This window comes from Bos indicus, chromosome 9 (assembly GCF_029378745.1).
Source record: "Bos indicus isolate NIAB-ARS_2022 breed Sahiwal x Tharparkar chromosome 9, NIAB-ARS_B.indTharparkar_mat_pri_1.0, whole genome shotgun sequence".
NCBI lineage: Eukaryota > Metazoa > Chordata > Mammalia > Artiodactyla > Bovidae > Bos > Bos indicus.
The window spans coordinates 91,602,878-91,629,948 of record NC_091768.1 but is presented as its reverse complement, the minus strand read 5'-3'; the positions used below and the strand labels follow the sequence as shown (position 1 = coordinate 91,629,948).

At 40.7% G+C, this 27,071-nt stretch overlaps 1 protein-coding gene across 4 annotated transcripts in view; it reads left to right on the top strand.

Moving 5' to 3' along the window:
- The window catches only part of CNKSR3 (CNKSR family member 3), a 110,768-nt gene that overhangs the window by 62,074 nt on the left and 21,623 nt on the right, over positions 1 to 27,071 (top strand). For all 4 annotated transcript variants that reach the window (XM_070796416.1, XM_019967617.2, XM_070796413.1 and 1 more), the window contains exons 2-6: positions 6,957 to 7,120; positions 15,403 to 15,605; positions 16,051 to 16,138; positions 22,635 to 22,676; positions 26,349 to 26,468. In XM_070796416.1, coding sequence (XP_070652517.1) covers positions 6,957 to 7,120; positions 15,403 to 15,605; positions 16,051 to 16,138; positions 22,635 to 22,676; positions 26,349 to 26,468 — 617 coding nt within the window. The remainder of the gene's footprint in view (positions 1 to 6,956; positions 7,121 to 15,402; positions 15,606 to 16,050; positions 16,139 to 22,634; positions 22,677 to 26,348; positions 26,469 to 27,071) is intronic.

The window sequence follows — 27,071 nt, the reverse complement described above, 5'->3', positions numbered from 1 at the left end:
GTTTGTTTTTTTCCTTTTTGCCTTTGGGATTTCTTTGAGAGTGTAGGATTATTTGCAGGTTTAAGAATGGGGGGAGTCTGGGTGTCTCTCCCTGCGGCTTCCATTCTGTGGGAACCCTATCCTTTTCCTTCGTGGTTCTTTTCACATTGAATTGTGTGTTTAATTTAATTTGTATAAATGGAATAGTCTTTAATCTAATTTTGTGTAATTATGTCTTTCTCTCAGCTCTGCTAGACTTTCTGTAAGTTCCTTGAAGCAAAGAACTGGTAAATAGATACATTTGACAAATAAGTTAAAGTGCAAGGTGTATTACAAATTCTAAAACTGGTTCATTTTAAATTGGGGATTTTCCCCTCCTTTGTGGGACTGCATAATAGTTTGATTTGGCTGTTTGTGAATGTTTAATTGTATTCTAAACAATAGGATAACTGAACAATAGGCCATGATGTATTGGAATAATAAAACTGGAGACAATACTATTTAAAACATAGCATATTCAATATATGTGTCCCTTGAGGGGAAAGTCTTTTTATTTTTGAAGTTTTTTATTGAGGTATAGTTGATTTACAATGGTGTGTTAGTCTCGAGTATGCAGGAAAGTGATTCAGTTATACATATATATGTATTTTTCTATTCCTTTCCAGAGTCTTTTCCATTGTAGGTTATCATAAGATATTGAATATAGTTCCCTGTGCTATACAGTAAGTCCTTCTTGGTTATTTATTTATAGTACTGTGTCTATTAATCCCAAATTCTTAATTTATCCCTTCCCCTTTGGTAACTGTAAGTTTGTTTTCTTCATGAGTCTCTTTCAATGTTCATCGTATCTTTTTTTTTATTCTACATATAAGTGATATTATTTATTTGCTTTTCTCTGACTTAACTTCATTTAGTATCTCTAAGTTCATCCATGTTGCTGCAGATGACATTGTTTCATTCTTTTTTATGGCTGAGTAAGGGGAAAGAGTGGAAACAGTGTCTGACTTTATTTTTGGGGGCTCCAAAATCACTGCAGATGGTGATTACAGCCATGAAATTAAAGGACGCTTACTCCTTGGAAGGAAAGTTATGACCAACCTACATAGCATATTCAAAGCAGAGACATTACTTTGCCAACAAAGGTCTGTCTAGTCAAGGCTATGGTTTTTCCAGTGGTCATGTATGGATGTGAGAGTTGGACTATATAGAAAGCTGAGCGCCAAAGAATTGATGCTTTTGAACTGTGGTGCTGGAGAAGACTCTTGAGAGTCCCTTGGACTGCAAGGAGATCCAACCAGTCCATTCTAAAGGAGATCAGCCCTGGGTGTTCTTTGGAAGGACTGATGCTAAAGCTGAAAGTCCAGTACTTTGGCCACCTCATGCAAAGAGTTGACTCATTGGAAAAGACCCTGATGCTGGGAGGGATTGGGGGCAGGAGGAGAAGGGGATGCCAGAGGATGAGATGGCTGGATGGCATCACCGACTCGATGGACATGAGTTTGAGTGAACTCCAGGAGTTGGTGATGGACAGGGAGGCCTGGCGTGCTGCAATTCATGGGGTCGCAAAGAGTCGGACATGAATGAGCGACTGAACTGAACTGAACTGAATATCCCAGTGCGTGTGTGTGTGTGTGTGTGTGTGTGTGTGTGCATCACATCTTTATCCATTTGTCTTTTGATGGGCATTTAAATTGCTTCTACAGTGGGGAGTCTTTAAGTCGCTCTAGATTCTGTATTTGGGCAGGTAATCACATGGTGTTTCTACTTGGTAATTCTACTACATCTTGGGGATCTTTTGATTAGTCGAGGTCAAATCATTTATAGTCCTCTGAATCCTCCAGGAGATGCTGGACCTTTCGCAGGCAAATGTTCTGCTCTTTTCTTCACTTCTCTCTCGTCCTATCCAGAAACGTCTTTACATCTCCCATATCAGCCTTCTTCTTTGTGTCCAAAATATTTACTTAATGCTCTGAAGCTATTTCTGAAATCTTGTTTCTTCAGTGGAACTTTTCACAGTTAAAAGAGAAACCTGGCCTCATCTTTCTTTCTACTTACTATTAAAGGATGGAGTTTTGTGAACACCTGTGGTGCGTGTGGTCCTGCACTTTAAGTGTAATGGACTAGTTTATTCTCCACATGAGAAGTCACGTGAGCCGGTCTCATTCTCCTATTTTGAGCAAATAACTTGCTTGGCACAGTAAACATGAATCGTAATTCTGTTGGTCACTGGGCCTTGCTTATTTTAGGAAAAAGTTTATCACGTGTGGGTGAACATGAAGTAAAGTATCCTTAGGTTTGTGTTGGTTTGTTAGAGCTGTCATAACATAGCCCCACAGACTGGGTGGCTGAAACAACAGGAATTTAATTTCTCCAAATTCTGGAGGCCAGAAGTCTGAGATCATAGTATTCGCAGAGATGGTTTCTTCTGAGGCCTCTCTTCCTGGCTTGTAGAGACCTTCCCCTATATGTCTTCACATGCTCTTCTCTGGGTACGTATGTCTCCTTTTCTCATAAGAACACCAGTCATACTGGGTTTGTGTGCTCAGTCGCTCAGTCGTGTCCGACTCTTTGTGACCTCATGAACTGTAGCCCACCAGGCTCCTCTGTTCATAGGATTTTCCAGGCAAGAATATTGGAGTTAGTTTCCATTTCCTCCTTCATATTGGGTTTGGGCTCACCCATATGACCTCGTTTGACTTAATCAACTCTTTAAAAACATTACCTCCAAGTTCAGTAATGTTCTGAGGTACTGCTGATTAGAACTTCAACATATGTATCTTGGGAAGATTGATTCAGCTGTAACAGGGTTTAAATGTTTAATATAATTGTCCTAAACATCTATTTAAAGCTTAAGTGCAGGCAAGGAAAGAGAACATTCTGAAGGAGGGGAGGGTATAAGATATTGAATCAATCTGGCTTAAAAGTGGCTAAGTAATTTAGGGTAAAATTCACAGTGATTAGTCTTTTGTTCATACTTTCCCAGTTTTGGGGTCAATGAAATGTGAAGTACCTTCTCAGGACCCCTGGGTTTCCATGCTTCTGTTTTAATAGCTGTGATTAGACCTTACTCCTTATTTAGGGGCAAGCTTGGAGAGGAATTTTTATAGTCCCATGTTTGCTGGGTAGAATGCAAAAGGATTGGGGCTTGTGTCAACAAACCTTGATTTGAATTTGAGCTCTTTTCTTCTCTATTGGGCTGAAGAAAATGGCTAACAAAATCATCCTCTTGGCATGGTACCAGCTATGTCACCGTGGACAAGGTACAGAATCTCCATGAGCCTTGATCTAGTCATCCATGAAATGGGAATGGAGTTGTAAGGAGGCTCTCCTTGTCTCTAGGACTATCACTGTTGTGCCCTGCAGATAGACTCTGCCCCCTTGCAGACCGCCCTGGGTACCCTGGACGGTGACCCTCGATACCTGCTGGCTGGTGTGGCCTCCACTACCTGCTCGACTCACATGCAATGGAGGCCCCCGAGGCCATCAAAGTGGAGGTGGGTTTATATAGTTGCCACAACCTCGCTGCTGTGTGACAGAACCCCTCTGTTAGACAGATGTCTCTTCAGGGAGGGTGGGTTAGACTAGTTACTACTAGTTACCATAGTAACTTGTTACCATAAAATTAATTTTTTCTTAATCTCTGCTTCAGAGATATAAGTCCCAAATAGTTAATAGGACTGTTTCTCTCTTTTTTTTATTTTTATTTTTTTTATTCTTAGGTATTTTATTCTTTTTGATGTGATGGTAAATGGAATTGTTTCTTGAGTTTCTCTTTCTGATCTTTTGTTGTTAATGTATAAAAATGCAACAGCTTTCTGTGTATTAATTTTGTAACCTGCAACTTTACCAAATTCATTGATAAGTTTTAGTAGTTTTCTTGTAATATCTTTAGTATTTCTAAAGATGTATGTATAGTATCATGTTATCTGCAAATAGTGACAGTTTAACTTCTTTTTTTTCCAATCTATATTCCCTATACTTCTTTTTCTTTTCTGATTGCTTTCGCTAGGATTTCCAAAACTCTATTGAATAAAAGTGGTGAGAGTAGATGTCTTTGTCTTGTTCCTGATCTTAGAGGAAGTTCTTTCAACTTCTCTCCATTGAGTAAGATGCTAGCTATAGGTTTCTTATATATTACCTGTATTATGTTGAGGTATATTCCCTTTATGCCTGCTTTCTGGAATTTTTATCATAAATTGGTGCTGAATTTTGTCAGAAGATTTTTCTGCATGCATTGAGATGATCATATGATTTATATTCTTCAATTTACTGATGTGGTGTATCACATGGATTCGCAGATATTTAAAAATACTTGTATCCCTGAGATGAATCCTGCATGATCATGGTGTATGATCTTTTTAGTGTACTGTTGATTTCAGATTGGTAGAATTTTGTTGAGGATTTTTGAATCTATGTTCATTAGTGATATTGGCTTATAATTAACTGTTTTTGTGACATCTTTGGCTGGTTTTGGCATCAGGGTGATGGTGGCCTAAGAATGAGTTTGGAAGTTTTCCTTCCTCTACAGTTTTTTGGAAGTTTCAGAAGGATAGGTGTTTACTCTTCTCTAATGTTCGATAGAATTTAACTGAGAATATATCATGTCCTGGATGCATGTTTGTCAGGAGTTTTTAAATTACAGTTTCAATGTCAGTGCTTGTGATTGATCTGTTCATATTTTCAGTTTCTTCTTAGTTTAGTCTTGGAAGATTGTACCACTCCAAAATTTCATCCATTTCTTTCAGGTTGTGCATTTTATCACCTATAGTTGCTCACGGTGGTCTCTTATGGTCCTCTGTATTTCTTTTTTTTTTTTTTTTTAATTGAAATATAATTGATTCACAGTGTTCTTTAGTTTCAGGTATACACCAAAATGATTCAGTTACACATATTATTTTCAGATTCTTTCCCTTATAGGTTATTACAGAATACTGAGTAGAGTTCCCTGTGCTATACAGTAGGACTTTGTTGCTTTTCTGATTTATATATAGGAGTGTATCTATTAATCTAATATCCCTAATTTATCCCTCTCCCTCTTTCCTCTTTGGGAACCATAAGTTTGTTTTCTATGTCTTTGGGTCTGTCCGTTTTGTAAATAAGTTCATTTATATCATTTTTTAAGATTTCACATATGTGATATCATATGTATTTGTCTTTCTCTGACTTTGTTCACTTAGTATGATCATGTTTAGGTCTATCCATGTTGCTGCAAATGGCATTATTTCACTCCTTTTAATGTTGAGTAATATTTCATTGTATACATGTACCACATCTTCTTTATTCATGCTTTCATTTCTTGGCTATTGTAAATAGTATTGCAATGAATATTGGTTTCTTTCTTTTTTTTTTTTTAAGAATAAATTCTTAATATCATCAAATATCCAGTGATGTTTAAATTTCCAGTTGCCTTACACACCTCTTTTTTTTTTTTTTCCTTGTTAATTTTCTGTTTAGTTGATCTATCCATAGGTGTGAGTGGGGTATTAAAGTCTCCCACTATTATTGTGTTATTGTTAATTTCTCCTTTCATACTTGTTAGCATCTGTTTCTCTTTCTACATCTTATCAGGAGGCAAATGGTGAAAGTTTTTGCCCCTTTAAAAACTTTCAAAATAGTGGGACAGAGATATCACTTAACACATTTTGAGTGCTAAATGGACTCTAGATTTTGAGATTCGTGGACTCTAGTATTGCCAAAAGTAAGTGCCAGACCTATGTCTACTTTCCTGGTTCAGAGTACCCACATAGCTTTCGGGAGGGGTAAATGAAGTTTGTGTGTGTGTGTGTGTGTGTGTGTGTGTGTGTGTGTGTTTAGCGGGGGAGGGGAGAGCAACATGCCTTCCACATACTTTTTCAGGTTAAATTGAGTTTTCCTCCTTTGTGTGGGATTGAATTTATATAAATCTAGTCTTTTAAAACACTCAGGTGGCTTTTATTAGGCTTGAATAGATAAACTGATTTAGAGTGAAATATGCTAGTAAAACCATTAAAACATATTGACAAGAGAGTTCTCTATAAAGGAATAAAGAATCCCAAGTTCTATTGGGCTTACCTATTTCAATCATTGTATAAGAATATTAAAATACAGCCCTGTTGGCCATAGTATTTGACCTGGAAAAATTCCCATAAGTGAACCCATTGAACATTGTCTTTGTCTGGCTCCACTCCTGAAAGCTTCTCCTCTGGGTTCTGTATTCATCAAAACTTTTCATTTGCAAGGGACAGAAATTCAACACAGATAAGCTTAAGCTAAAACGGAAATTTATTTTGATATAAGTAAAAATATTCTGGGGTTAGAAGTATCTTTAAACAGGATTAGATCCAGGGACACGTAGGATATTACTGGGGCATCTTCTTTGCCTCAAATGGATTTATTAAAAAAAAAAAACCAAATCAGAAAAGTGACTCCCAAAATCCCTAAGACTGTATCTTTATGACTTCTAATTGGAAAAGAAGAGAGAGACTTTGTTTTCGTTTGTTCACATATCAAATCTCAGGGGAGATTTTGATTGGTTCTGCTTGAATCACATGTTCATCCCTGAACCTATTACTGTCTGGTGGATAGAATAGTGTGACCAATCACTGTGGCAGAGCATCTTCATTGGCATGTCCACTGGAATCACATGGGCTGGGAGAGGGCTGATGTTCCAGAGAAAGACTGCTTAGCCAACAGACAAATGTATGTGTAGCACAGATAACTAGCTTTTCAAACCACCAGGGGTTAGTGTTTATTCTTCTAGCTAAAAGGGAATGGAAAGATAACTGTCAAAATTGTGGGATCCATCTGGAAATTTAAGCTGTGATTTAAATTTAAAATTTAGATTTAAAACTTGTTTAAGAAGATGAGAACACACTTGATTGTGTGGACCATCAAATAATGGAGCGTAACCGGTGATTCCTGAGGTTGATTTAAATGTGGGCATTTTTTGGAGTAAGGGAACAAAATGACAATAATGGATTGTTTTGCTTTCTCGGTAGGCTTAGATGATTGCCTGCAGCAGTATGTCCACAAGTTTGAACGAGAGAAGATTAACGGAGAGCAGCTGCTACAGATTTCCCACCAGGATCTCGAGGAGCTGGGTGTCACACGCATTGGACACCAGGAACTTGTGCTGGAGGCTGTCGACCTTCTCTGTGCACTGGTTAGTTCAGGAAAAGGTGATCTGTACTGCGATGATGGTTTTTTAAGGGTCTCACCTTTTAAGTCTCCTTGGTTTTGCTATCTTGCTTGTCATCATTTTCTTAATGATCCGCTGAAGTAGAGCATGAGCTGAAGATAATATCAGAAGGGAAGAAAAGAAATAATTTTCTAGGAAGAGCTGGCAAACAATAGCCTGAACCTTCAATCTGGCCTGCTGTCTATTTTTGTAAATAAAGTTTTATTGGGACACAGCCATGCCCATTCATTTAAGTGTTATCTGTGACTACTTTTATGTTACTGTGGTAGAGTTGGGTAGTTGTTTCAGGAACAGTGTATCCACTTAAAGCTGAAAATATTTGCTCTCTTGGCCTTTACAGAAAAAGTTTTCCTTTTATGGAAAAAATTCTGTATTCATTTTATTTTCCTATCTTTTATAAAGAATAAAAAGATGAAGATGGTCCTGAATGAACATGTCATCTTCTCCATTGAAATGACAAATGGGGTTTGATTTTTTTGGTCTGTTTTTGTTACGTAAAAATCATTTTTATATTTTACAGATATTTTTGATAGTTTAATAACTGATGCTGGTGCTTGAAATATTCAGCCTATGAAATGGCAGCTGGATGGGGAAAAAGAAATGTGAACTTAGTTACATTTCGCAGTTGACTGAGTTTTGGCTTGAACATGAGTGAGTTAAATCTGGCCAGGTTCTGACTCTTCATTGCATCTGTGATGTGGCGAGTATTTATAGCTCTTTTAGGCGTGGGCTAAAACCACCTCCAAGGGCATCGTGCTTATAAACTGGCTGGCATAGGGTGGGATCCACGTCAATTGTGGTGCCATGCAAAGGATGCCATTTCCTTAACTGTCTTGCTTTGGACAAAGTCGGCAGCATTCAGACTGCTCTGCTGTGAACCTGAGCCAAGGGCATATACAATTACATCACTGAGAATGGTGGGAAAAAATGTGCTGCCGATTGCTTGCCATTGGCAGTCTGCGTCCCGTTGATTACATAACACTTGCTGCATTCTGCGTGTTCTTCTTAAAATGGACAGAGCCTTGTCTTCTGCTCTGAGATGCCCTACACTTGTTTAGGAAAGTAACGGGGGAAATTGTGGTTGATGAATGAGCTGCCACCAGGGACACGCTGTGGCCAAGTGGTGTGAGCGCTGGCCTGGGAGGCAGGGTTTTGCATTTTAATCCAGGCTCTGCTGCACACTCTTGGCTCTGTGACCTCCAGGGAGACCGCAGTGTCTGTTTTCCCCATTTGTGCAGTGACACTCCCTTAGATGTGAAAGCCTACACTCTGTAGCAGCAGAGTGAGGAGGTTTTTGCTGAGGGCATATGGGACAGGGGTGATCAATTTCCCGTTTGGAGCCTCAGTAGGAGATGGGCCCCAGCCTCCCTTCTTCAGCCGGTGACCTGTCCAGCATCCACCAATCAGGGAGTCAATCCACCCCAAGGTGGGCCCCCCTGTGGTCCTCACACCTTGGGGGCTTCATGCGTGGGGCTGCGTCAGGAGCAGCAGGGAGATTGTCTTTGACTTCAATCCCTGGGGAAAGTAGCCTGGTTCTTCCTGGATGGGTCCAGCTGCTACATGGCCTTCTGGCTTGGTTCTGGAAGTGGCCATGGCCCCAGGACAGTGCTGAGCAGCTCGATCAAGGTGTCCATCCTCCGTACTAGCATGCCAGTCTGCTTCTCTAGAGCCTGGTGCGAGCTTTTAGACACAGCTGCTCATCACACAGGATCATGTGTATCTGGGCAAAGAGAGGTCAGAGGGATGGGGGCGGGAGTTCGGGGTCGGGGAGACTTCCTCCCTGCCCCACAGAGTACGGCAGCAGAACCAGCATTTAGCTGTGTAGTAACACGTAGGTGTTTTGCGCTGCCCAGAAGATGTCCTAGTCCTGTTTATGATTAAAACTTACGTGTTTCATCCAGTAAGACATGTTTGAGTTTACTCATGTTGCGCTTTCTGGGAATATTGCTTTTTGGTCTTTTTCTGCTGTTTCAGATCATCTCTTTGGCTTTGCGGTAGGGCTTGGAGGGCAGGTAAATTACTTTGAAATCCACAAGATGGAAGGAGAGGAGGCAGGATGGACTACAGGCACATTGTGGACATCAAGCAGGATAATTAACATAACAGCTGCCTCTCTGCTTCCCCTCCCTTCTCTACCTCTTAAAATATTAGACTAAAGTGAACAAAGCTGGAGAAATGCCAGAACCTAAAGCTGTGTTTTATCTCCTACAATTTCCTTCTAATTTCCTTTGTAGACAAAGTTTTGACCTCAGACTCTTTCTGGGCATGTTTCGTGTAGCAGAGTGCCAGTGAATGCATTTGACAGGAGGGTCATGGAAGGGTCTTAAATGAATGTGCCTATTTTGAGTCAGGGAGGGTTTTCGAGCATTCAGTAAAATATCTTTAGCCTGGCTATAATCTCCTTTTAAAATATTCTTATTATAATACATCTGTTTATTATATCAATACCATGTTTAATCCATTTACACCATATAGATCTTTGTATATTTAAACAAGAGTATATTTAATAAGCTTATATTTAAATAACTTCTTTGCCTTAACTAGTCCATCCCTGGGACAGTTAATATGTATTTGCAATTGTCCCTGGTATTATGAGAGACATTTCTATGTAAACAGTTTAGTGGATGTTGATTTTATGATGGACAGGAAATGAGTAGAATTAGAAGCAAGAGAGGGAGGAAAAAACAAAAACACTGGAAAGTTTTGGAAAGAAAAGGGCAGATAGAATCTATTGAACCTAAAGTAAGGAACTGCTATTAAGATCCCGAAACCAGCAAACAGATGGGCCACTGGTTCTGGTTCTGGATACAGAACAAGGAGAACTCCCTTTTGTGAACACTGGCCTTAGCTGGCTAGAGTGGCTTAGGAGAGAGACTTGTTTTCTGAGGCAGAACCAAGACCACTTCTCAGGACTGAGTTCAGAATCCAGCTTTTCCTCCCTCTTATCTGGGGCAGGGGGTGACTGGGACAGGCTGTAGAACTGCTTTTGTCCAGTAGCTGCTACATGTGACCGTTTAAATGAAAATGAATTAAAACGAAAGAGTAACATTCAGTTGCTCAGTCGCACAGCTACATTCCAAGTGCTCGGTAGGTACTTGTGGCCAGTGGCTACCATATTTGGACAGTGCAGCTGGAGAACATTTTCATCATTGCAGAAGGTTCTGTTGGACAGCATTCATCTCTAGGGTGGGATGAAGAATAAGAAGGTACTAATATAACTGTAAAACCCATTTCCTTTCCAGATCAACCAGACCCTAGTTTCCTGAAGACCAAGAGAGGGACAGATATATTTTTAAGGTTGGAGTAGGCTGAGGAAAGTGAACAGAGTTGGAAGTCATACACATATCAAGTGATGCCATCTACATATGTGCTTAAAACGAAATACCTGTGATGTGTCTACCTGCCCAGGGGGCTTCTGTGCACTTGTGTACCCCAGAGATGACCCATCATTCATCATTTACCATTCAGCAAAACAGTTTAAAACAATGTTTTAAAGCTTCAATATGTATTCATTTCTTTGGTGCATGGGGTCTTAGTTGCGGCATGCAGGATTCTTGTGTCATGTGGGGTCTTTCACTGGGGTGCATGGACTCTAGTTGTGGTGAGTGGGCTTAATTAATTGCTCTGAGACGTGGGAGGCTAGTTCCCCAACCAGGGATTGAACCCACGTCCCCTGCATTGCAAAGCAGATTCTTAACCACTGGACCACCAGAGAATTACCGCCCGCCCTCCCACCAAATATCCTTTTTGTGGGAGAAATCACTCAAGAAGAGGAATCTTTGCTGGCTGTTGTGTTTACCTTGGTCTTGCTTATGAATGGGAAAAGAAAGTAGAAGAGAAGATGTGCAAGATTTGTCCATAGCGAAAATGTGTGCAATTAATGACACCAGAAGAGCGGACTGCCTCTTTCTCCCTGTCTCATCTATTGTTTCTCTGGCCAGACCATGAAATGACCCCTGATGGATAGCTTCTAATGAAGTGGGATCTTGGTGGAAAGTGTTTAGTACATGTCTAAATTTCTGGAGATTCATTTCATTTCTTAGTTTGTACCTTCTCGATACCTTATCTTCAATTAAGCAGTTTCTGAAGGAGATAGACGTTAAGGAAAAGGTTAGTGAAAATGATCAAATCTGGTCTGGGAAATTATTCATTTACTCTGTTTGTGGGGCACTTAAGTCAATAATCCTTTCCTGATTATGTTTCTACAGTAGCTCTTTGGAACTAATATAATCAGTTTCTTGTTTTCTTATTGTGGAATAGGGTGGAAGGGGAAGGCATTTTCCTTTCTTCCTTTGTTCCTTCTTTACTGCTTCTTAAAATCATAATCTATGTAAAAAAAGCAGAACTATAGTGACTGACAGGAAGAACATCAGAAGTTGCTGGGGACGAGGGGTTAGGGAAAGTGTAAAGTGGTGTGAAGGATGTTTGGGAGTGATGCAAGTGTTCTATAATTGTTTGTTATACATTTGTTAAAAGTGACTGTGTTGTGCATTTAAGATTAGTAAATATTATGGATCATAAAGTATACCTTAATAAAGCCTATTAAAATATCTAAAGTACCTTTAAAATAGAATTATAATCTGTCATACTACATCTGTTCATCCTTCTAGTCCCATGATTTGTGGGAAATGAAAAACAATTTTCATCTCAGTGGAAATGAAAAGAACCAGTTAACAAGCTACATTCCTCCTTTAATATTAAAACTGGTTGCTTAATAGAAGATTGAGGTTTAAAATTTTCTGTAACACTAAAATGCATTTAATCCTCTTTGAATTAAAGAAATAAATGCTGTACAGTAATAAATACTGTACAGTAATAAAGGTTCTAAGTAATTCATGGTGACACTAGCCATAGAAAGCCGAGCTTCCTGCTCTTAGTTCAGAACTCCTGCCATAAGTTGGCAGGCTGAGTAATTAACTGAATAAGGGGACAGTTCCTTTTAATCATAGTCACAGGTCCTTCAAACAGGCTGCGTCAGGTGGCTGTTTATCCATTCAGTTGTGAGTCTTTGATTCTCTGAATTTCAAAAGCCACGGTGAAAATCCATGTTTTTATTTCCGTCTTCTCTATTAAAGGACGATGACATGTTTTGGTTTCCAGAAAATGACAGTGAAAAAAAAGAATGGATGAATGTAAGGTTTAGATGGAACATTCCTGTTGATACAGAAGACTCATTTCTGTTACGAAATTTAGATTTTTGTAAAAACTTGCAAAGAGTTTTCAGTTAATGCAGCTGAAGAGTTTTTGTCTTTATATTTGTTCTTAATTTTTTTCTATCTAAATTCTTTTATTTTTTTTGGCTGCGCTGTGTGGCATGCAGAATCTTATCTTAGTTCCCTGACCAGGGACTGAGCCCATGCTCCCTATAGTGGGAGCATGGAGTTCTAATTACTGGACCACCAGGGAATTCCCTCTATCTAAATTAAAATTTTTTTAAAAATTTTACTAAGAAGTAAGATGCCACATAAATTTAAACTTCACATAAAATCTAATTAGAGTTAGAAATGTTTTCATTCAGGGTATTGTCTTTTGTTACTGTTACTATTTGCTATTGCTCATTTTGCCAAAAGAAAAAGTTCTCACAGACTCCCTGGTATATTTATACTTTATGTATCTTGACTTGGGGCCATTGCTCACCCCTCCTGGAGACATTAGAAATGAGGGCTGTAAGAGAAAAAGACTGTATAATTTCAATACCTTAAGACCATGAACTTTTTGTACCTTATTTAATGTCCCTGGATATGTTCCAGTGTCTGTCTCCTGGTTTATAGTCTATGGTAGCTAGAATGGAATTTGTATCCTACTGTTGTGTGAAAATTGTATAAATCTTAATTATGTTGAATTGGTTCATGGTGCTTTTCAGGTCTACTATATCCTTCTACTTTTCAGTATATTAATTCTATTAATTTTTAAGACTTTGAAATTGAAACTCCAACTAAAAAAAATCTTATTTTACTACTTAAAATATAATCATAATATATAGAGGAACTATATGTAACTTTGTTCTGTGTTTTCCAAGTCTCCTGTAAATGTTGTCATGCTTTCATAATTTAAAAAATAAAAAAGTGGAAAAAAAAAAAGAAATGAAGGCGGTAACAGAGGAGGGGCGAAAAGACAGGCTAGATACAGGGGGGACAGAAGCAGCAGTTAGATCCAAAGAAAATCTGCTGGCCTTCCAGAAGGGTGAGGTTCCGGATGGCCGAAGCCTGTCAAGGAAGCTTCTAACATATCACAGGGAATGGAGCAGGTCAGGATAGAACTCAGAGAGGTTAAGTTTGGGCTGGATCCGGGGTGACTGGCCACTCTTCTTTTTCCTTGTCCCGTATCCATCCTGTTTTCTGTCTCATCACTTTGCCCTTTCTTGGACAGGGGGTAATGAAGTGGGGATATATGGCTTTGGGATCCAAAGCTTGTACCTTGATGCAGATCACCTTGGTTAGATTCTACCGCCTCCACGGATTAGCTGTGTACCTTCGGAGAATTTATTTAATGTCCCTGTGCCACAGTCTGCTTACCTGCAGAATATAGATAATACCACTTCCACCTTCATAAGCCGTTTGCCTGTGATAATGTTTGCCAAGCACTTAGCCCAGTTTCTGGCATAACATGTTCGATAGTGTTGGCCATATATTATGACCAAATTTTACATGGTACCACATTCTTGCTTTGGGATGCTATTGACATAGTTTAATATACCCCAGAGATATTTATTTATTTATTTTTGTTAAAGAGTGATGGAACACCAATTTAGGACATGTACATGAAATACTGAAATTCATCCCTCCCCCCTAAGGTTGTCTCAAATTTCATGTTGTTTCTTGGGATTTGTTCTTTATCTGGAAGGGAGTTGTTCAGTCACGCAGTCTTATCCAGCTCTTTGCGACTCCATGGACTGCAGCATGCCAGGCTTTCCTGTCCATCACTGTCTCCAGGAGTTTTCTCAGATTCATGTCCATTGAGTCGGTGATGCCATCCAACCATCTCATCCTCTGCTGTGCCCTTCTCCTTTTGCCTTCAATCTTTCCCAGCATTAGATTCCAATGAGGCGGCTCTTTGCATCACGTGGCCAAAGTATTGGAGCTTCAGCTTCAGCGACAGTCCTTCCAATGAATAGGCAGGGTTGATTTCCTTGAGGGTGGACTGGTTTGATCTCCTTGCAGAGAAAGGAGTAGTCTAGGGCAATATTGTCATACACAATGAATTTTTTAAAAGCACCCACATAGGTTGAACGTTGTTCAGAGGGAACAGAGATTAGAAGCTCATGGGACAGAAATGACCTTTCAGGTGAACTGGTGTTTCGACAGTGCTGCTGTGTTTCTGCGTGAGTTTCATTTGATGGACATTTATCTACTCACTGACTGCTTTATGTCTGCTGTCCTGGAAGAGCAGTTCTGAGGGATGTATGCAGAGCCAAGCTCTGGTGGACCATGTATCTGAGTGAGGAAGACAGTGAACAAGGTGGTCTAGAGATGACGGAGAGGTGATGGGCTAGAGAGTGACCTCAGGAGAAACTTGGCAATATCTGGAGACATTTTTGTTTGTCACAACTGGAGAAGGGATACTACCGATTTTAACAAGTGGAGGCCAGCTAAACATTCTATGGCTATAGGAATCCTACCTTACCATCCAAGCAGAGAATTATTAGATTTTAAATGTCAGTAGGGTCCAGGTTGAGAACCTGCTCTAGATGGTCCTGGAAGCTTTGAAGAGGAGGGCATATTTGAGCTAATTAGGATGTTAATGGCCTTCCCTGGTGGCTTAGTGGTAAAGAATCTGCCTGCAGTGCAGGGGATGCTTAGGAGATGTAGGTTTCATCCCTGGGTCTGGAAGATTCCCTGGATAAGGAAATGACAATTCACTCCAGTATTCTTGCCTGGGAATCCCATGGATAGAGGAGCCTGGCAGGCTACAGTCCATGGGGTTACCAAGAGTTGGATATGACTAAGCAACTGAACACCCAAGATGGAAGTGATAAGAAAGAGCTGTCTTTGACAAAATTTGTGGGAGAAGCATTTTGGGAAGAGAAACTATCGAGAATAAAGTTCCTAAGGCAAGAGTAGGCTATGGAAGTAACGGAGGGAAGGCTGGTGTGGCTCATGTGGGTGAGATCAATACTGCGGGTAAATCATGTAGGGTTTTGTGGCTGACATAGGAGTTGTTCAAGTGACTCAGTGGGTTTTGAGTTATTATGAGAGTTTGGACATTGTTGATTGTTTTGAATTTTTCCCTTTGATTTTGTTTTCCAGAATTATGGCCTTGAAACTGACAATATGAAGAACTTGGTTTTGAAACTGCGAGCGTCCTCCCACAATTTACAGAATTACATAAGCAGCAGGAGGAAAAGTCCAGCTTATGATGGGAACACCTCCCACAAGCCCCCCAATGAGTTCCTGACTTCTGTGGTGGAGCTCATAGGTGCTGCCAAGGCCTTGTTAGCTTGGCTAGACAGGTAAGTGATGGTGTGCTTTACTGTCCTGTGAAAGGAGGTCTGAGGCACGTAGAAGTCTGTCCTTTGCCTCAGGAGTTCGGGGTCCATTTTAGGGTCCCTTTGGAAGTTTTGGAGAAGGTGAGTAGCAGGAACGATTAACCTCAGCTTAGAGAAGACTTGAGCTTTACTGAGGTTAAACATTACTGATTATCTGGTTCCATGAAGGCTATTAGTTGACTTTTGAAGGGATGTTCATTCCCTTGGCTCATTTTTGGTTGGGTTTTAATCTAGAACTTCTCTGTCTCTTTGCTATTCAGATTCCTATATTGTGTGTTACTTAGGAGGAAACTTACATAACAATTTAAACTGGCTTGTTGTATATTGTGGTTGTTAATACACGGTGTGGGATCCTGGTGGCTTCAGTGTTTTCACTTTTTTTTTAAAGAGAATTTTTATTGCTTTCTAGGGCTCCATTTACAGGGATCACTGATTTCTCAGTGACGAAGAATAAAATTATTCAGCTTTGCTTGGACCTGACCACTACAGTCCAGAAGGTCAGTGCATCACTGTTGTTTTCTAAAAGTTTTTTCCTTTTCCCTTTTCTTCAAAGGATTTACATTCAGGTATGAAGTACCAGTCTGTATTTCTCTCCTTCTTCCCCCCTATTCCCCATCAGAGCTAGGGAGAGATGAAAGGCTTTAAATTAGATGTGTTATACAGATAGTTTCTGTAAAGAATGACCAGTGGCCTTTACATCAAAGATTGCCTTCTTTTGTTTCAAAACAGTTGACCTAATAATCCTGTGCTTTCTCTAAAATGTTAGAACACTAAATTTTTAAAAAATAGAAATTCTGGAGTAACAACATTTCACCCTAATCTTTGTTCTGAGTATGTTATTGTTCAGTTCAGTTCAGTTCAGTCGCTCAGTCGTGTCCGACTCTGTGACCCCATGAATCGCAGCACGCCAGGCCTCCCTGTCCATCACCAACTCCTGGAGTTCACTCAGACTCACGTCCATTGAGTCGGTGATGCCATCCAGCCATCTCATCCTCTGTCGTCCCCTTCTCCTCCTGCCCCCAATCCCTCCCAGCATCAGAGTCTTTTCCAATGAGTCAACTCTTCACATGAGGTGGCCAAAGTACTGGAGTTTCAGCTTTAGCACCATTCCTTCCAAAGAAATCCCAGGGCTGATCTCCTTCAGAATGGACTGGTTGGATCTCCTTGTAGTCCAAGGGACTCTCAAGAGTCTTCTCCAACACCACAGTTCAAAAGCATCAATTCTTTGGTGCTCAGCCTTCTTCACAGTCAACTCTCACATCCATACATGACCACAGGAAAAACCATAGCCTTGACTAGAGGGACCTTTGTTGGCAAAGTAATGTCTCTGCTTTTGAATATGCTATCTAGGTTGGTCATAACTTTCCTTCCAAGGAGTAAGCATCTTTTAATTTCATGGCTGCAGTCACCATCTGCAGTGTTATTGTATCTGCTTCTTAATTTTCTTTTTGGTTTGAGCTGTGGTAGTTGGATTTACCAGTCAGTGATGATGCAGTAACAAGCATCCCTCACACCTCAGCAACTTATTCCTGGATTATCTACGTGTATATGGGTCAGCTGGGAGATCTGCTTCAGCTCTCCTCACTTCAGGATGTAGGCTGACAGAATCTCACGTTGTTTTTCCCCAGGGCAGAGGGATAGAGAACCTGGGTGATTTTCACACTGACAGATGTTCTGGTTTGGAAGTGACACGTTTCACGCACCATTCATTGGCCAGACTTTCAAACCTTAGTGAAGGCCAGGAAGATATTAACTGGCACGTAGCAGACTCTTGTGAAATTATTCTTAAATTGAGTTGAAGCCATAAAAATGTAAGGAAGAGCTTGTTCTTTTTTCATGTCCCACTTGGTTCAGATATTCTGAGATTGCACGTTTGTTCTCACTGCTGATTTGGCAGAGTAAAGAACATCCTTTCCTCAGTTCCAACCACGCCATAAAATGATGCAGTTCTGAAAAGCCACGTGCTTTCTGACTGTTCCTGGAACATGAAGAGTGAAGTTTGGCTGTTGTTTCGGGTCCAGTCCTGAGCGGCCCTTGAACTTGAGGCATGTGTGACTTCATCATATGCTTTTGAGGCCATGTTTTTAGAAAAGTGCCCAGAGCAATAGAGAGATGCTGAGTTTCAGCTCTTTCTTTATGGTGTATAAAGTAATTTTGACAAAAAATCGGATACCAGTCATGCTGTATTCATTATGTAGCCATCATGTCCTGGCATTTCTGGTGGAGGGTGCCCAGGTGTACAGATCCTGTTCAGAAGGGTACCCACTCATTGCGTTTGGCCTTGTTCACTGGGGCCATGTGATGCCTGGTCCATGATTATTGGCGCTTTCTAAATGTGTGTTGAAATGAATGAGATAATGCTTTTGACAAATAAGCTGATGAGAATTTACTTCTTAACATGAAAAATTTAACCCAGACTTAAGGGACACAAGAGGTATTGTTTTTGTGTTTATTTTGTTTTCCCATTGGTACGCATTGAGCATATGCTTCAGAGATAGATAGCTGTGGGTTCAAATTCTCCCTCTACCATTAATTAGCCCTGGGACTTTGGACAATTCACTTAAAACTTATGAACCTCAATTTTCCCATGTGTTAATTGGGAATACTAACAATTACCTTACCAGATGATTTGCTTCAATTTCTACAATTTATTGTGGAATAAGAACAAAGGAGGAAGAAAGTGTAATATGAAGACACATTTTAAAATGTATGTGTATTTGTAATACACATATACATCTGAAAACCTATATACAAAGAAATATCTAAATACAGTGGGAAATTTGGAAGAAAAGTTGGGTTTACTTTGGCAGGGAGAAAAGTGGAGAGAGAATGATGTATGAGTCAAGCTAAAAACAAGAAAACATTTTGTCATTTACAAAAAAGCATGTATGTGATCATGTTTATGTATTCATGTAAGAATGGATCTAGAAGAGAAATATAAAATATTTAAAACATAGTAAATCTACCTCAAAAAGATTATGCAGATTAAAGAAGATATATGAAAAGCACAATGTCTACTTAAGAAATAATAACCTATAGTAGGAAATATAAAAGTCTTTTCTGGTACCAGTTTTCTGGAACCAAACTTGTTGGCTTAAGAAGGAGACCAAGTTACCACATATGTTAGTATTTCTGGTATTTTCTAGCTTATTGAAATTTGAACAATTGTTACAGATTAAGACTGGAAATGTATAAAATATATACATTTATATATATATAAATGTATATATATACACATATATATATGTATAAATATATACATCATAAAATGGAATGCCATTTTATGAACTTGGGTTGAAAAAACATGTTTAGCTCCTGAGGAACATGTGTTTTCTGTAGAGATTAGAGCGCATAGGTGCTTTGGCAAATGGTAAAATTTGCGTGCACAGTGGAAGGATGTGTGGACTGTCTTTTTCCACGGGAGGTGTCATGGCAGCCGCAAGGCTCACCTTGCCAGGGATTTCACACCCTCTCACAACTGGGGGACGTGCAGTTTTTCTCAGAACTTCTTGGCAGAGAATCTTTTGACTCTTTAGGAAGAAGCCTGCCTTTTCCATTTATTGCTTTTTCTTCCTGGGGAATTGAAGGAGTAAAAGCTGGGTCTCTATTATTTCTAGTGACAAGGGACACGTTCTCCTGGAGTCTTTATTTTGGTGTTCCTGTCTGTGAAGAGAGGCGTTTGTCCCTTTTCTTGTTCCTCTGTTCCACATGCTGCCTCTTTCCTGTCCTCTTGTAACTTTCTCTGCATCCTTCCCTCCCATGACAGTGGGCGTCTCTCCTGATTGGAAGGATAGAGAGTTGTTTTTTTCGCCTGCAGGGAAACGGCACACTTCTTTTGTGTGTGCGTATTCAGTAATTTTTTTCTTTTCTTTTTTTAATTGAAGTGCAGTTGATCTGTCATGTCATGTTAGTTTCAGGTGTGTAGCAAAGTGATTCAGTCCTGTTGCACACTTCTTTTAAGCCTGCTTGGGCTGGAGTCCCCAGCCACCCCACCCGAGTCCACGGAGAGACCTTCCATCCAGTTTTCAGGCTGTATTTCAGCGGAAGCCTCCTGTGGTGGGAAGGCCTTCTGACCTCTATCTTCCTTCTCTCCTCTTTGTGAGGACGTGAACACGTGTTGTGCTGGCGAGGGACAAAATGTCAGGGCAGTCGCTGGGTCCCAGTGTAGAACGAAATGGGGGAATGAGCCCTAGAAAGTGAAGATGCTCATCATGTCCAACTCTCTGTGACCCCATGGACTGTAGCCCACCAGGCTCCTCCATCCATGGGATTTTCCAGGCAAGAATACTGGAGTGGGTTGCCATTTCCTTCTCCAGGAGATCTTCCTGACCCAGGGATTGAATCTGGGTCTCCTGCATTCTAAGCAGACGCTTTACCATGTGAGCCACCAGGGAAGTCCTAGAGAGCCCAGGAAACAGAGAAGGAGAGAGGACCATCCCCAGAGAACGGAGAGCCAGGGGACCATTTATTGGGCCTTTTATTGGTTGGGTCTCAGCTGTGGACTACCCCACTTGACGTGTCTTATCACATTTAATTCTCAACAATTCTCTGAGATAGCTGTTCTCCTCCTGGCTTTGCAGAGGAGGAGGCTCAGGTGTGGAGAGGTTAAACCCATCTTCCAAGGCTCCTCAGTCAGTAAGAAGGGAGAATAAGGAGGGAGGGGAGCGGATGCTATCCTTAACTGGGGCTCGGCTCATCCACTTGACCAAGGGATGTGACAGACCTCAGCCCTGCTGTCGGAGCCCCGAGGGCCTGACTTGGTTCCAGCGCTTCTCTTTTCCATTCCGTTGCCTTCATGCCAAACAGCATGAAGTCAGGCCTGCAGCTGCTTCCTCCCGGTAGGAATGGGTGTGGGAACCCACGTCCCCGAGGGCGGAAGGTAAAAAGCGCGCCCTTTCACACACTGCCTTGGATGGTTCGGGGATGCAGGAGCACCCCTCACCCAACTTGGCTCCATCACCACGGGAGCCCGTTTTCTTTCTTGGTGGCTCTTTGGATCCGTCAAAGAATCAAATGTGAGGAACCACGAGGTCACACATGCACCTTGATGTCTGGGCCCCGGTGTATGGAGAGGAGCTCTCTGCCTCACCAGGATGACAGTCCTCCTGTTATTTGGGGATTTGTAATGCTGGGCTACCCAGGTGGTGCCAGTGGTAAAGAGCCCGCCTGCCTACGCAGGAGATGTAAGACTTACGGGTTCGATCCCTGGGTCAGGAAGATCCCCTCAAGGAGGGCATGGCTACCCACTCCAGTGTTCTTGCCTGGACAATCCCAGGGACAGAGGATCCTGGTGGGCTACAGTCAACAGAGGTGCAAAGAGTCAGACACGACCGTGCACACACATATACAAAATGAAAAATCATAGACACAAACCATTAGTTTTATTTCCGGAACAAGACCTTGTAAATATTCTGTTTTGCTCAAGTTGACATTTACTTAATATTTCTGTCCTTCAGCTGGTTTGAATTAGGGGAGGGGTCGTCATGGTATTTGATGGTTTGGTTTCGTGCACAAGATGGAGGATGAAAAGCACATTTTTGGGCTGTCATCACTCATATTTTACAGAAGTTGCTCCTGGAGTTTGAATTTACATCAGACTCACATGTGCAAAAACATACTCCTGAATTTCTTTTTTTAAGTATTTTCTCTCCAGGCTGCTCTTTGCCTGAGAGTCAGTGTAAATTTTAAGAGCAGTAAAGTGACTATGATCTCCCACATTTTTATCTAGTAGAGAAAATTAAACAAAATTTTCAGAAAGCACTAAAATCTGATTATAAAATCATAGGGTAGAATGCTGTACATCTTAACCCCTATTCCCAGTGGCAGAAAAAAATGACCTAAAAGGACATTTTGACTGAAGCAAAAATCTTTGATCATTCCAACAGAGTTGATGAGTGTCCTTCCCGTACATGAAATACTTTGAATTTTCTTTAGGGTGCCGCAGTTTGGGATTATATTTAGTGCATGCTGGGTGCTGAACTGCTTCAGTCGTGTCTGACTCTTTGCAACTCCATGGACTGTAACCTGCCAGGCTCCTCTGTCCATGGGGCAAGAATACTGGAGTGGGTTCCCATTTCCTTCTCCAGGGGATCATCCAGACTGGGGAGCGAACCACCATCTCTCATCACTGGCGGGCAGTGGTGCCAGATAAACTCTCAGGACCTCACTGGTCTCCCTCTTGTTCGGCATGCACAGTGCTGCGTAGCTTGAGCTCTTCTGCTGTAGATCCTGTTCTAGAAGGTTAACGGAGAGTTTCACGTTGTCAGTTTCACTTTGGCTGCTTTCAGTCAGGACAATGGTGATTCCTATAATCAGCTAACTGGGTTCATAGGGTTCTGAGTCTTTTGTTCTTAAGCTGAGTAAACAATGCTTTGCATTCCGGCCCATTATTTAATGTCATCAATAGCATACTTCAAGACCACTTTTTTGGCAGCGTGTTAATGAATGTTTTGTTGAGCCTCTTTCATCCGTTAAGGACTGAAATATCTGATTTAATCTCAGTGGTGCTTAAAATAAACTTTGTGGCTAAGTTTACTCAAACCCTTATTTGAAAGCTATTCTTATGGGCAGGCCCAGAACTAAAGGCTCCCGGCTTGTTGGCTCAGTGCTAACTCAGCCTGGGGTCAGGTTTGAGAACCATCATCAACTTTCCTGGACTCTGACTTCTGGCTTCCTACTCTCTGTACAGTCTGGACAGTGGGTAGAGTTTAGTTCAGGTGATTTCTATAGGCTTTCTGATTAAATAATTGGTCAGATGGGTTCCTTGGATGATTAGCATCCTGGATCTGGAGACAGTAGAGTCTTAGGAGGAATCTAATGTCTGCCCTCTTTTCGAAGTCTTCTCTTCCCTGAAGTTCAGGACTACAGGCTGCAGGGTCGGGGGTGTGTGTGTCAGGGACCTCCTTGGGTCCCAGGAAATAGCTAGCAAGCTAAGCCAATTGTATCTGAAAGTTTTTATCTCTTATAGCTTAATTTTCTTCTTTCTTCCTTTAGGATTGCCTTGTAGCAGAAATGGAGGATAAAGTTTTGGCTGTAGTAAGTATACCTTCTAAAAGTTACTGTAAAATTCCTTTTCCCAAAACAGTGGGAATCACATTAATTAAAGTAAATGTATTGTGGTTAGGTATTTCGGGATATGCTTTGAAATACTGACTTTTAGGATATGAATCTCTTAATTTAGGTAGAAAGGCAAGAATACAAGTTATTTAACAACAAGACCAACTAAATTGGGTATATTAGGGTCTCTGCTTTGCTCCCCCCAACACTTCTTCAAGGTATAATTATATTTAGATAGCTAACTGTCAGCTCTCAGGGTTAAACTGATGTGCAAATTTCACTTTTTTTTTTTAATTAAAAAAAATCTTGGCAAAAATCTTATGATGGAAGGGGGATGTACTGTGACTGTTTAAAGAGCATTTTGTAACTATTCATCATCACTTCCTCCTTTTGACATAAGCCAGCCTGTGCTCTTTTGATAAGGCCTTCTTCCTACTGATGTTGAGGAATTTAGCAATGAAACCGCTATAAATATATTTTCCATAAATAGGGAGGTTAAACACATTGGAGGCATGCAAAGAGTGTCACTTCTTAGATTCTTCCCCCTTAGAAGAAAAACATCACTCTTTATAAAATCCTGATTTCTTTGGTTGTTTAATTTTGAAAGGTTAGATGAATCTGGGATTGGGAGAAATAACCACACGTAGCCACTAGGATTTCTACATGGAGACCACTTAATAGGGATCCTCATGTCTCTACAGTAATTTTATCTGGTCAGTGTTTGGTGTTCAGAGAATGTGAGTGGTCACTGTAAAGCTCACAGACCTAAATGTAAAATGCAAAACTATAAAATGCCTAGAAATAACAGGAGAAAGGAGAAGGCAATGGCACCCCACTTCAGTACTCTTGCCTGGAAAATCCCATGGATGGAGGAGCCTGGTAGGCTACAGTCCATGGGGTCGCTAAGAGTCGGACATGACTGAGCGACTTCACTTTCACTTTTCACTTTCATGCATTGGAAAAGGAAATGGCAACCCACTCCAGTGTTCTTGCCTGGAGAATCCCAGGGACAGGGGAGCCTGGTGGGCTGCTGTCTCTGGGGTCGCACAGAGTTGGACACGACTGAAGCGACTTAGCAGCAACAGGAGAAAATCTTGCTGACCTTGGGTTTGATGATGAGTTTTTAGATATGATGTGAAAAGTGTGATCCATGGGCTTCCCTGGTGGTGCAGTGGATAAGAATCCACTTGCCAACTCAGGGGACTTGGGATATATCACTTATCCGAGAAGATCCCACACACCACACTACTGAGCCTGTGCTCTAGAGTCCAGACACTGAAACTACTGAGCCCATGCGTTGCAAGTGCTGAAGCCTGCATACCCCAGAGCCCATGCTCTGCAACAAGAGAAATCGCTACAGTTAGAAGCCTTCGCAATGCAACTGGAGAGCACCCCCCTCTCACTGCAACTAGAGAAAGGTCCAGCTCATGCAGCAACAAAGACCCAGCACAACCAAAATATAAATAAATAAAAACAAATAAGAAGATTAGAATAGTCTGCTTGAAAAAAAAAAAAGAATGCCTTGGATTATGGATAGATCAACTTGTTGACTCTTTTTACTAATGAAGGATGGAGCCAATCCCAGCTAGAGAGCACATCTGGATGTTTGAGTCCACTGGGAAACTCAGGAGTGAAAAAATAAAAAAGTGTGATCCATGAGAGAAAAATGGGTAAGGTAGACTGCATTAAAATTAATATCTCTGCTCCATCAATGCAATGTTAAGAGAACAAAAAGACAAGGCGCAGACTGGGAGAAGTTGTTCTCAGAACACACATCAGATAAAGAACTTATGTGCAAAATGCACAAAGAACTCTTCAAAACTCAATAATAAGAAAGCAAACAACCTAATTAAAAAGCAGGTGAAAGATCCGAACAAACACCTCATGATAAAAGATATACCGGTTGGCAGGTAAGTATATGAAAAGATATTCAGCATCACATTTCATTAAGGAATTTCAAATTAAAATAACAGTGAGGTACCACTACACACTTAATAGGGTAACTAAACTCTACCTCGTGATGACACCAATGTAGAGCAAGAGGAACTCTCGTTCATTGCTGGTGGGAATGCAAAATGGTGCAGCCGCACTGGAAGACGTTGTGGCATTTTTTTTCCTTACAAAGCTAAGCATTCTGTTACCCTACAAACCAGCAGTTATCCACCTAGGTGTTTACCCAAATGAAAGAAACTAATATTCACCAAAAGCTGCATGGACTGTTCTAGCCACTTTAATCATGACTGCCCAAACTAGGAAGTAGCCAAGGTGTCCTTCAGTATGTGACTGGATAAACAACCTGGAACATCCAGACAATGGAATATTATTCAGCAATAGAAAGAAACGAGCTATCGAGCCATGGAAAGATATGGAGGGCCCTGAAATGCATATGACCAAGTGAAAGAAGCTGATCTGAAAATCCAAAATCTATATGCTGTATGATTCTAACCATATGAGATTTTAGAAAAAGAGAACCTATGGAGAAAATAAAATGATCAGTAATTGCTAGGGGTTTATCCTGGGGGAGGAGGGACAGACAGGTGGGTGGAACTGAGGGAATTTTTAGGGTAGTGAAGCTATTCTCTATGACACTGTGATGGTGAATATATGACATTGTGCATCTATCAAAACCTGTAGAACTGTACACCCTAAAGAGTGAATTCTAATGTAAACTATGGAACTTAGTTAACAATAATGTGTCACTGTTGCTTGATCAGTTGTAACAAATACACCATACTAATGCAAGATGTTAATGAAAGTGAAAGTGAAGTCGCTCAGTTGTGTCTGATTCTTTGCGACCCTGGGGACTGTAGCCTACCATGCTCCTCTGTCCATGGGATTTTCCAGGCTAGAGTACTGGAGTGGGGTGCCATTGCCTTCTCCAGAGGATCTCCCCAACCCAGGGATCGAACTCAGGTCTCCTGCATTGTAAGCAAGACGCTTTACTGTCTGAGCCACCAGGGAAGTCCTGATGTTAATAGTATCTTATTATTAACCATTATAATAATATAGCTGTGTTAGAAACTGTTGAGATGGAAAAGAAAATAGATGGAACTCTGTAATTTCTGCTTATTTTTTCTCTAAAATGAAAACAGCTTTAATTTTATTTACTTACTTAATATTTTGGCTGTACCACTCCAGTGACATGTGGAATCTTAGTTCCTGACCAGGGATCGAACCCACACCCCCCACATTGGAAGCACATAGTCTTAACCAGTGGACCATCAGGGAAGTCCTTAAAACTATTTTAAAATATGAAATGCATTTTTCAAAAAAGGTGCAGGACAAGATGATTATTTTTTTATGTTGTCAGTAGTTGGTATGCAGAGAATGTGAGCCATTCTTAAAAAAACGCAGAGATGGCTGGGAATACATGGTTCTCTTTAGCTGCTGAAAGGGGGTTTCCGCCCAGCCTGTGCACTTCAGTGGCTGTAAATAAGTTAATCTAAAAGCTGCACTTTTAAAGCAAAGCTGGACTCATGGCACTATTCTACACGTTGCAAATATGGAAGCCACGTGCCACGTGGACTGGGTGGTTTTATCACAGTGTTACGGCCAGAGCTAAGGATGATCAGTGAAGTGCATTTTAAAAAAGAATTCAGCCGGAGATAAACTTGGTTAATGATTGACCTCTATTTGCCTCTCCAACTCTAGGTCAAGGTTTTAAATGGCATCTGTGACAAGACCATCCGATCTACCACGGATCCTGTAATGAGCCAGTGTGCGTGTCTGGAAGAAGTTCACCTACCAAACATTAAACCTGGGGAAGGTTTGGTAAGGCGTCTAACAGCATTTGTTTATTTTTGGATAGCATCATTGTTTTATTAAAGTTGCTGTGTTTTTTTAAAAACAATAATTCCATATTGCTTTCACTAGAATTCTGAATAGTAGAATTAGACTGATTTCCATTATGCGGTTAAGAATTTGCCATCTTGAACTGTTGATATGTTTTATATCAAAGCGTCTTCAAAGTATAAAAATAAATACAGTTTTAAAACTGTAAACTCGTGTCTTGAGGAATTGTCTTAACAGTTTTATTTTTAGGTCTTAGCAATACAAGGAGATAGAGCACATTTCCACAAAGTAAAGATGGTCTCTGGGTAGGAAACAACGTCTGCTATGACGTCTCTATTAGCACTTAGGCTTTATGTGAGAAGAGACAGGTTGAAAGAAATGATGGTTTTAAAAAAGTTCAGAAATGTTTTAGACATAATGTATGAGCTCTGTAGTAACAGGCCCCGAGAGTCTGCAGGTGGATACCTAGATCAGCACCTAGGTCCACATTCTTGGTAAGGAGAAATGTATATACCGAGACTGCTCCAATTCAAAGTAAATGATTGGTTATACTGAAGTAAACATGGAAGGCTTCCTGGAGGT